The sequence below is a fragment of the Lepisosteus platostomus genome, chromosome 11 (genome assembly GCF_059453375.1).
Source record: "Lepisosteus platostomus isolate fLepPlt1 chromosome 11, fLepPlt1.hap1, whole genome shotgun sequence".
Classification (NCBI taxonomy): domain Eukaryota; kingdom Metazoa; phylum Chordata; class Actinopteri; order Semionotiformes; family Lepisosteidae; genus Lepisosteus; species Lepisosteus platostomus.
Genome location: NC_142621.1, coordinates 44558576 through 44570160, shown reverse-complemented (window position 1 = coordinate 44570160; position 11585 = coordinate 44558576). Strand labels below are relative to the sequence as shown.

General features: G+C 39.7%; 1 protein-coding gene across 11 annotated transcripts in view; it reads left to right on the top strand.

The window, feature by feature from the left end:
- The first annotated feature begins 1577 nt into the window (after positions 1-1577).
- Positions 1578-11585, top strand: part of exoc7 (exocyst complex component 7) — an 18104-nt gene continuing 8096 nt past the window's right edge. For 2 of the 11 annotated variants that reach the window (XM_088599943.1, XM_088599940.1), the window contains exons 1-11: positions 1578-1785; positions 2262-2327; positions 2797-2981; positions 3324-3429; positions 3802-4024; positions 5253-5420; positions 6590-6601; positions 8265-8357; positions 9313-9381; positions 10508-10653; positions 11067-11219. In XM_088599943.1, coding sequence (XP_088456069.1) covers positions 1726-1785; positions 2262-2327; positions 2797-2981; positions 3324-3429; positions 3802-4024; positions 5253-5420; positions 6590-6601; positions 8265-8357; positions 9313-9381; positions 10508-10653; positions 11067-11219 — 1281 coding nt within the window. In that variant the 5' untranslated portion in view covers positions 1578-1725. The remainder of the gene's footprint in view (positions 1786-2261; positions 2328-2796; positions 2982-3323; positions 3430-3801; positions 4025-5252; positions 5421-6589; positions 6602-8264; positions 8358-9312; positions 9382-10507; positions 10654-11066; positions 11220-11585) is intronic. The other 9 variants (XM_088599944.1, XM_088599941.1, XM_088599947.1 and 6 more) reach the window with 8 other exon arrangements.

Genomic DNA, 11585 nt, shown 5'->3' with positions numbered 1-11585 from the left:
GTCGCCCGCGACTAAAATCTCTCATCCTTCATATCACAAAAATAATTCCTTACACTGATATATAGCGCTTTTCTGGACACTTCAGTCAAAGCGCGTTATATGTAATGGGGCCTCCCCTCCACCACCACCACCAATGTGGAGCCCCCACCTGGATGATGCCTTATCATTAATGACATCATTAAGTCAACAAGCTCGTGACTCTTGTATTCCACATCTTGGGCACTCAGTTTACCACGTGCCAGGGCACTACCTGTAGCTGAAGCATTCTTTTACCTTCGCATGGGGCGCAAACAAACAATTCTAAAATCTGGGTGTATAGTTTTCTCTCAGAACTATAATGATACGATTTCTCTTTCTGTTCTTCTGAAGCTACAAGAAGATTTTGAGCCTGTGAGCCTGGTCAGTACCTGGGTGGGAGACCTCCTGGGAAAAACTAAGGTTGCTGCTGGAAGAGGTGTTAGTGGGGCCAGCAGGGGGCGCTCACCCTGCGGTCAACGTGGGTCGTAATGCCCCAGTACAATGGCGAGTCCCCTTTACCTGTAAAGCACTTTGAGTGGAGTGTCCAGAAAAGCGCTATATAAGCAATTATTATTATTAAAAAAGAAATGTTACACTTTGAGTAAACAGTAAAATTAAACATTAGATACTTTTCAGATTATTAATCATAACACTGAGTTATTATATGCCATGGAAGTGTAAAACACAGGACTATGTAGGTAATACCCAAGTTTTCCCAAAATTCAGTTTAATTCGATTACCAGATAGATTCATATTTAAACCGTTTATTCTTACATATTATTTGTGCCAACAGTATCTGTATACCTATACATAAAAGTTGATGTCCGTTTAAAAAACGCTGTAATTCCGTGAGCAACCTATGGGCGCTTGTTAAAATTAAATACTTCCTGGGCACTCAAACTTTGAGAGAGTCATCAAGACAGATGCTTCTGTAGTGTAAGGCACTGCATAATTAGAATTTACCAGGAATAGCCTTACCAAAGGTTTATAATCGCCCTTTAAAAAAGAGCACAATAACATTCTTTTCCCATTTATCACAATCGATATTATCAGGCTATTCGGTAATTGGACAGCTGTGATTGTTGTACTCTAGTTCCTAACAAAATAAAGGATTATCTTAAAAAAATTAAGCGCTGTACTTTTAAGTTCTCGTATTAATGGCCATCCTACAGCGACACGATGTGAGGGGAACAAGAATTGCATTAGGTTTATTTTGTGGTAAACCCCAACACGATAAAATCACCTTGGAAAATTAGAATTTATATTATATAAGACGACAACTGTACACGGAATAATGTATTTGTGTTTAAACAGAAAAAAACAACAACCAAATGGTATGTCCATAATCATTAATTCAAAGTGATTTAAATGACTTCAGTTCAAAATATTAATGAAGTGAGACTCTTTTTATTGCAGCATTCACTAATCCCCTAACAAAAATGTTTCGCACGCAACAATTTAGAAATAACAAAAAATCCTTTTCAAATGCAATTCTTGCCACAACCAAAATGAAGGAAACACCGGACCGTACGGAGAGGTTCTGTACTGCCTTGCTGCCAACCGGAAACGGAAGAAGGTCGAAAGAGAAAAACAGGAAGCAAAACCCGTTAGTATGAGTAGGGGTTCAAGTGCATTTAATTGTTAGAATCAAAAATATAAACACTAATACTTTACTTTAATTAGGACATTAACCAGTCATTTAGCAGGATGATTCCAACGGAGGACGCATCCGCTAGGAAGAGAGAAATAGAAGAGAAACTCAAACAGGTTTGTAGAGGATCAGCGGCACTTATAGAGTATTTTCATCTGTTCACAGTCATCTTGAAGGACTGTGATTCATTTTCCTTTTTGGATATAAAAAAAAACATTCTTTGCCGACATTAGTTTACGCATCTGTGTGCATTCCAAGTTGTATTAATTGCAAAAGTTCATTGTTGTTAATGGTAGTACAGTATGTGGAGATTTCTACTGTCAAAAGCAGAGTGATCTCTAACGCTTGAGCTCGGAGGCGGCCACACCCCTGTACAATGGGGGCTTTTTAGATGGTTTCAGTCAGTGGTTAAAGATCATGTTCATTTTGACTGTTAGTTGGCCTAATTAAGCAATTGAGAGAGAATGGTTGCAGTTCAAACAAGAATACCCATTGGTTCCTAACGGCCAGGGCTGGAGCCCTCTAGGTACAGAATATAAGGGGTGATTAACATGCTTTCCAGCACCTCTGTTATATTTTTACCCTTCGACAGGAGCAGGACACGTTGTCATTCATCCGTGAAAACCTGGAGAAAAGTGATCAGCTGACGAAAGGAATGGTAAGAAAACCGTTTAGATCAGTGATGTTCTCTCCTGGTTGTGGAGGGCTGCAGGGCACCAGGTTTTAACTTGTAATCCTGAAATAGTAAAAATGTAGAAACAGTGGCTATACAGATGGACGTAAAGCCAAACAACAATGAGGCTCTCCAGTGCCTTATATGTTTGTTTTTAACTTAGATTTATGTGGTTATCCCAAGGTTATACAGTCTGATTTTCTGGTTTGGCGTGGAATTGTCTTTTGGAAACAAAGCAGCACTGAAATAATTTGTTGGATTATAGTATACTGGGGGTGTCCATAGTATTCACGATCCTGTGGTCCACTGGATCTTTCAGGTTTCATAGTTCTTTTGATTTGTCTCCGAATAAGAGTGGGTAGAATAAAAAAAAAAATGAATGCGACTGCTTTTGGAGCTTCGACTCTGGTTAAAGACCTCAACCCTCTCCCTACACTGCCTCGCTGTTCTGCAGGTTTCCATCTTGTCCTCCTTTGAGAGCCGCCTCATGCAGCTGGAGAACTCCATCATACCAGTGCACAAGCAGACAGAGAATCTGCAGCGGCTGCAGGACAACGTGGAGAAGACTCTCTCCTGCCTGGACCACGTCATCAGCTACTACCATGTGGCCAAGGACACAGACAAGATCATCAAAGAGGGGTAAGGCGTGGTGCCCAGCATGAGGAGGGGCTGGGAGTGTCCTGGGTGAACTAAACCCAGCGTTCCAAGATGAGTAATTCTTTCGTTTGAATGGAAAGAAGAAGCCTTTAACTTCATTAAAAAGCGGTAGTCTACTACCTGGGTAGTTATTTGCAGTTTGCAAGAAATCACCAGATAATGCGATTTAATTTAATCTAGGTCTTAGTCTGCTTGCAAAAACTTTTAATAAATCTGAATGCTGGAAGAGTGTGAAAATAGTGTTGATTTGACTTAAATCGATGCAAAACAGGTGCACGTTTTGAGACCGCCAGTTTATTATACTCAGTTAAGTGTGTGTTTCAGCCCTACAGGCCGACTGGATGAGTACCTTGCTTGTATTGCGAAAATCCAGAAAGCAGTGGAATATTTTCAGGACAATAACCCTGATAGCCCAGAGCTCAACACAGTTGTAAGTCCTGCCCCTTTTTTGAATCTAAACACTGTTTTTATGCGTTTAATATTACAATTTGTTCATGTCTCTTTTGAATCTGAGTGATTTCTGTACTGTACTGAAAAAGACAAATTTGTATTTTAATGCAACACCTATTTTGTCCGTTGCTCATCTTTGCCAGCTCTGTTACATGAGGTCATGATTTTAAGAATGTGAGGATGAAGCTTTTCAATGGCAGTACCTCCTAAGCTCAACTGTCCTGATAGACTGATGCACATTCTTAAAAGGACCTTTGTTAAAGAAGGAGTTTGGTTTTACCCTGTCATAGATAGATAGATAGATAATACTTTATTAATCCCGTAGGGAAATTGATGAATTTCCCTTCCCCAGAAAGCGAGATTTGAGAAGGGGAAGGAGCTGTTGGAGGCTGAGTTCCGGAGTTTGTTGACCCGCTACAGCAAACCTGTGCCGCCCATCTTGATCTTGGATCTGATTGGGACCGATGAGGACCTGGATGTGCAGGAAGAGGTCACACTGGAGCACCTGCCTGAGGCCACACAGCAGGATATCATCTGCATCTCTGGCTGGCTGGTAGAATACGGCCGCAACCAGGGTACCCCACGTTTGTCCTGGAACTCTTTCACTGCATGCAGCTTCAGTATTGAGTTTGCACTGTATGGAGGGAATGTGTGGTGAGGGGTTGTAGTCATTAAGGTTGCAATTCTGTTAACTCATTTACTTTTATCTTAAAAAGCAAATGATAAGAAAAGCCTTTTCCCTAAAAAAAAAAATCTTGCATATGTTGTAATTAAAATGTATATTCCTTATGGCCTAGGACTTTAAACTTTTTTTAAATGATGCCTTTTAAACTCTTTAAAAGGCATCATCAGTCCAGCATGTTTTCAATTCATTGGCTTTTTAAGGCCCATGAAGAATTTTTATTGGTCTAGTTGTGCCTTGTTTAGAGCGCAGTGAAGTTGGCACCCCTACGAATAGGACATACAGTTAAACCCACAGCCGTTGTTTGTGCTCTGTTTGTGTCATTGAAAGTTGTGTTTGTGCTGCTGTATTTGCTGAGATATAGCACCTTAATTCTTCAGGGATGTGAGGTCACTCAACCCCATCCCCATAACGGTGTGGGAGAACTGAACCAGTCTTTTTTGTTTGTGCTCAGTGTGTGCTGGTTTGTGCCATTGAAAGTACCATTTGAAGTTCTTTCATTCCTGAGAAATAGCACCTTCTGTTTTCGGGTTGTGATGTCACTTAGCCCCCTACAGCAGCGACAGGGGTCACGTGACTTTGTTTGCAGTTTATAGGCGTGCCAACTTCACAGAGCTCTTGTGTAGACCATTTGAACCCTGCCTCACATTTCTGAGCCCTAGGTAACTAAAAGTTCTGGTTGCTGCCTTACATAATAAGCATCTATTTTTTTTAATCAAAAGTAGATACCTTTATAGACTTAGAGGGTTGCTAGCCAAGAAAGAAGGCTGTATTTAACTGTGATCCAGGTTTAGAAAACTGCAGGCAGGAGGTGTTTAAAGGAAGGAAGAAAGGATCTCTGAAAAGGGAGGGCAGGCTGAGAGCAGGATCGTTAGGTAGAGAGGCATCCTTACAGTCCACCACACCAGCTGATGGTTGCAGCAGCCCTGCCATGCCTTTTGGTAAGTGGTGTGAAGTGTCAAAATAATTGAGACATACAAAACTGGAGTTGAGAATAGTTTTCTCATTTAAGATTCTGAGATTTGAGGGGATTTAAGGTTGGAGAGTACATGGGGTTTTTTTTAATCGGCTAGTTTAAAATGGTTTTTCTAGTGCATTTCTTCTTGTTTTTGTATTTCCAGACTTCATGAATGTGTACTTCCAGATTCGGTCCAGTCAGCTTGACCGCTCCATAAAGGGCTTGAAAGAGCATTTCCGCAAGAACAGCTCCTCCTCAGGCGTGCTGTACTCGCCTGCAGTGCAGAACAAGCGCAAGGACACGCCCACGAAGAAGCCCCCCAAGAGACCAGGTCAGTGTGGGAACCTCCCAGCACCCCTTTCACAGTCAGAGCCTTCACCTGACGGGTCGTTTGCTTCACCATCTTGCATCTCACCTGGCTGGCCTCAATCTCAACCACCAACATGTTGATTCCTCTCTTTTTAGTTTCTTTAAAGCTGTGCACTGTTATTTTTCAGTTCTTTTTTATCAATAACTTCCCTCCTCCCCCCCAAAAAACATCACCAGGTTATTCATATATTCAGCTCCTTAATAAGCTGTAGTTTGGCTTTTGTCGTATTGTGGATGGCATGAGATCAATAGTGTTTAACAGCAGTTTAAACCTTAATTTGCCTTTTTTTTTAATCCAGTTTTTTCTTTTGTTGTTTGGCTGTGGGATCATCGTCCAGCTCATTGCCTCTGTTTTGTTTTGTTTTCATTCCTGCTGAGGTCTCATTTATTTCACTGATCCCTTTATCGAACTAATCATTTGAATAACTCAAGCTGTTATGGGGGTGGGTTGAGCGAGGGGCTTAGTGGTTTTGTCTCGCAGCTCTAGGGTTTCTGACTTTCGGGCATCTGTTTGTAGGGAGTGTTTTTAGTCATGTTCACATGTGGTTTTTGCCATAGTGCTCCACTTTTCTCTCACCAGCCAGAGGCCTGCTAGCTAGTTCTGATTGGCTATTTGAAGTTGTCCCCGTTCTTAGTGACCTAACATCCGGGGAGAAGGCAGATATACACTCTCATTCTCACGCTGGGTCTGTGCTTTCTGGACAGGCTCTGGCTTGCCACCATCTTCACCTGGATCTGTGGCTTTCTGATAATGGATCAACAAAACAATTAGATCTTATAAGTAACTTTAATCCTGCTAGTTTTTATCAGCAGAAATAGAGAACTATTGAATTAAGAATTTAATTAGTTTATTTAGTGGCTTGACAAGTGCCAGAAGGCTCATCTGGAATGAAAACAGAGACTTGGAAGTCCTGCTCTGACTTGCATTAAGGTTTGTTTGTTTAAAAATCCCCCTTCCATTTGCTTCTGGCAGATGTACCCTGAATTATTCTGTTGATTTCTTACTTTCGGTTTTGGAAAGTGGAATTCCGTTTTCCTGGTATCCATCAGTCTCATCAGTGCTCGTGCTTGTTTTTTCTTTCCTTAGATATTTTATTAACTTATTTTCCCCTTTTGTTTGATTATTTACAGTCTACATCCCAGGTAAAAAAATAAAAAGCTTCAATGTGCTATGCTCTCATTGCTTGCTTGTGTTTAACTGAGCACTGCATTTAACTTCAAATACCAGAGAGTCCGTAGTATAAACAGTTCAGATTCACATTCCCCAACTCCCAAATGACAAATGAAGAATTATACAAAAATAAAACAAGGAAGTTTGTGGACTGAGGTATTGTGTACCCTTTTCTTTAAAATTGCAGAACATCACAACACTGAGGAAATGTATTACATATAACACATTTACTGCTTGTACTCTTGATTGTACTTCAGATCAAACTGTTTTAAGAGCACTTGAACACAGAAAGTGTAGCCGGAACATTATTATCTTAATTGTTCAAAAAATGTGGCATTAGATCCATGCAATAGTGTAACAGATATCATAGTCATAACATTAGGTTGAAGTACCATGTAGAAATCACCAAAAAATATTCTTAACCTTAAATTATCTCTCAGTTTGTTTGTTCAAGAAAGATCTGTTGTAGAGGTATATTGGACCAGCTTTATAAATTCTCAAACATGGCATTTTTCTTGGATTTCCTTGGAAGTTACAAAAGTTTTCTTCCGTGTTCTGTGTGGTCCTGTGTATTGATTCTCGGTTGTGGGGAGTGGGAAACTGAACAAAAGGCTTGTGTCCTTCCAGAGGAGTTGAAACCGTTTTTCTGTTTTCTGTTGTTTTGGTTGTACACGCATTAAACTCATGGGAGATTGCAAACACCTCCATGATAATTTTCTCCTGCCATAGTTCAAGCAATCAAAAGCTATATATAGCAAACCTGTGCTCTTCTCTTGTTTATTTCGTGGGGTTTTGTGCTTCTAGTTTACTTTATTCCAAAACATTTATGACATTTCAGTGATCTGTTACCTAGAGTTGGAAGATTTGTGTTGTAATCATTACCTTCATAGAACTTAATCAGTCTTTGCAACCCACTTGCATGTGTTTTTGTTCTTTTTACAAAGACCCGAGACTGTAAACCAAGCTGCATTGATTTATGCTCACAATGTTAGATGCCTACAATAGACCAAACCTTTGGTTAGAATACTGTAGTTACATTGCATTTTAGCATATATAAATGGGGGGATTAGAGCATCAATGAAAGGCATATAATTTAACAATCCAATTTACTAATTTTCATGTCTGTGTGCTTACTAACATACTAAATGTGCAAATGGTTACCTTTTCTTTTTTGTGTACAGATCTTTATGATATTAATACTTTTGAAGATACTAATAAATTAATAATCAGCTTAATGTAGTTTAAATAAACCAGTTTAACTGTTGAATTTTGCTTGATGGAATACTATGAAGTACTTTGAAACTAAACCGGAATCTTTAAAATGCTGCCTATCTTCTAAATATCAATATTTCTGTGTATGCTGCTTTTGTGTTCATGTTTAACAGTATATTTTTTTACTTTACATCTAAAGATGTTCCCTTAAACACTCAGTCTGTGGTTGTTTGCCTTGCTAAGGCAGTGGTTCTAATGCTTTTCTAACTGAACATTGGTGTTGGTGGAGGGGTGTGGCAGTGTTTCATCACTCTCTAGATCTCCTTTCTTCTCTTCCCTCGTTTGCCCTCTCCTATCCATCTCTCTGTCTTTTCCCTTCCTCCCTTTGGTGTCCCTTTCTCTGTTTTTTTTCTATGGGAACAGGCACAATCCGTAAGGCTCAGAACCTTCTGAAACAGTACTCTCAGCATGGGCTCGATGGGAAAAGGGGGGGCTCTAACCTCACTCCTTTGGAAGGTAATGAATCTTGTCTTTCGGTGTCAGAGTTCTTCTCAAACAATCCAGGGTCTCTCTCGCTCACAGGAGGCCCTTTATCTTGCTTTACACAGCCAGAGGGGTGACAGGGATTCCCTGCAGTCTCACAGGAGCTTTGGAGGATAGACTGAAATTGAGTGAAGTTATTTCGCAGTGTACGCATGCTTTGGTTTTGCGTGCCTTATGGAAAATGAACAATTTTAGCAGTCCGTTTCCCAAATTGGCGTTGTTTAGAAATTGTTCTTAAGATACAGGTGTGACACCAAGCTCACTTTTAATTCTGATTCAGGTTACATTGTAAAGTGTGATCCTTGATATTAATAATTACAATGATTCTAAAGAGCTTTGATGTAAAGACTTCTTAACTTTGGGGAAAAAAAATACAGGGCTATAGCAAAACTCCATTGGCATCTCTTTTAAATGACCCTGTCTAAGGTTTGGATACAAGATTTATGAGTGACATTGTTAGTGTATTGTATTTCCATCCTTAATTGCTCTACAAATATTACAGGCAGTTTTCAAACCTATCTGACAAATACTGGGTATGTCAGTGTTCAATTTCAGTGTGTAAAATGAAGGATTTTAGAGAAGCTATTTGCTACTGAGGGTAAAAGCTCCTGTGACAACTGGATGTTCTTGTCTTCAGACCCACGTCATAGTATGCAGTCCAAATTCACAGCCTCTAGACTTGGCCTGTACCAAACTCTCCTTACGTATTGATGCATCGGTATAAATATCGGTGATAAGAGAGAAAACCCCAAGAGCACACCCCTCTGCACTCAAAATCTCCGCACTCTGGCTCAGAGGCCTCCTTTGCTTTTCTTGCTGGGTGACGGTAGTCGGTGTGTGTCTGTAAATAGTCTCAGGTCCCACCAAATTGCCCCAGGAGTAGGCCAAGGATAACGGCAATATCTCCACTACTCTGGCACCCTGCTAGGTCATGATCACGACCTGAGGGTCAAACATCTCTCTGACGCCCTGAATGAGAAGCACGGGGCTGTGGTGGGTAAGTATGGGCATCAGAGTGCACATTATCTGTAGACCAAGTCCTTGGTATTGCTGGACCATACGATGTTTTTGAAATATTACGAATTCCTTAAAACACGTTTAAGCTTATTCTGTTAAGAACTTTAGACTTTGTCAATCATCAAACATGTAACAAAGCCCCACAAACAGCATAAAGAACTTCCTGATCTTATATGGTCTCAAATGTGGCTCAAAGTGGAAGACATTTTCAGTCTGTACAACCTAGGCCATTACTTACTTTAAGGAGAGCCCTGTGTACAATATTCGCAGTGTTCATAACTTGCTACAATATCAGTCATTTGAGTATTGATTTGCTAACCCATTCAGCAGAAATACTCAGTTTAATATGATGTTTTGTGTAATTTGTCATGGTTTAGCAATATGTACTGTATGGACAAGCACTGTGCAAAAAGACTAAGGTTTATTACACCACTGGATAAAAAAGGTAAAAGGGTAGTTTTATCAACTGGGAGAAGTATTTGAGGTTGGTAAATTAAAACAATCTTTCTTCTCATAAGTGGTATATTTTCCACTTACTGTTCTCTTCGGAAGTAGCCTTTCACTTTATGAAGGTCTCGAAAACTCCTCTTTAAAACATTGCTATCCCATGTTTCACCTTGAGACCAAGTTAAAGCATTTTTCTTTGAAAAATAAAGAGACTAGACAGTTAGACTAATGTTTACTGATGCAGATAAAAAGATGAAATGTATACACCTTATTTTATTGTTTTTGAAGATATCTGTGTATAATTAGTGTATCCAGACATTTTGTTACATAATTGTTTTTTAATACTGTTAAGAACAATATCCTCCTCCTCCTTTAGTTAAAATATATCTTACCTAAAGCCCAGCAGTCACATTATACTTATTTTTAGTCTTTTCATTGTTCTGTGTTTCAAATGTCTTTGTCTAGATTTTTTAGAGAATGTTTTAGAAAAATATCTCATATTAAAAGCTATTTAAACCATAACCAAATGAGAATGTCTTAGTAAGGCAGAGTTTAAATCTTTAATCCTTTGGGAGTTTTCCTTATACATTGTTAATGTGCTGCAGATCAGGAACAGTTTGATTACAGAACTGACTGATCTATGAATTTTCTGTTAATAGGCAAAGATGACGTTCTGGACATTGAGATCGACTCCTACATGCACTGCATCAGTGCCTTTGTCAGGCTAGCTCAGAGTGAATACCAGCTGCTCACAGACATCATCCCTGAACACCATCAGAAGAAGACCTTCGACTCCCTGATCCAGGTCTGATTTCCTTATTTCCATCTTCTTAAATTAGGCTGTGGATTGGAACAGCTGGAGGTCACCATTTCAGAACTTTGTTTTTGTGTAAAAATGTTTCTCAAGATTTTTGCATCTTGAGTGAATTGGGTTTCAAACAGCATCCTCATGTATTCATTGTTTTTTATACAGAAAGTGAGAAATGAAGGTGAGGTATAACACAATTCCCAATTCCACGTCTGACTCTGTGTGTGGAATTCATTTTTATTCGAAAGCATGACTTAATTTGTGAAATTTGTCTCCCCGAGTAATTGATCACATAATAAGGCTTTGTGTTCCATTCAGTTTTGGTGGGGGGCATGTCTGCAATGCTGAGATTGCAGCCCTTTAGGTTAAGGCATTTTATTTTAATGAAAGAAGACATTGTTGTGAAACAGGAAGCTCTGGATAACCTGATGCTGGAAGGGGACAATATTGTTTCTGCTGCACGAAGGGCCATCATGAGGCATGACTACTCGGCCGTGCTCACCATCTTCCCCATTCTCAAGCACCTGAAGCAGACCAAACCGGAGTTCGACCAGGTCCTGCAGGTAAAGGGTTTATGCGATTAAGGTCATGCATTGCTTTTCTGCAACAGATTTATCCTTGCGACAAACACGTCATCCTGCGCTTAACTTGACTTATCTTGTGTCATCATGTTATTCTTCTGATTCTTTGGCTATTCTGAATGAGTTCCGGAGCTTTAGATTTAACAAGCGGCTTTTGTGTAGAATAAAAAAATCTATTAGTTCACCCACCTCGAGTACTTTATTCAGAACTCTAGCTGCTCCTTAGCACTTACTACTGATTTTTTTTTCCCATTCTGCTTTTTCCATCCAGCTGTCTCCCAGGTAAATAAAAGGAAATGAGAATGTCAAGGCTGGGCTCTCCTGTGCTTCACTGCAGCTATGTGCTTC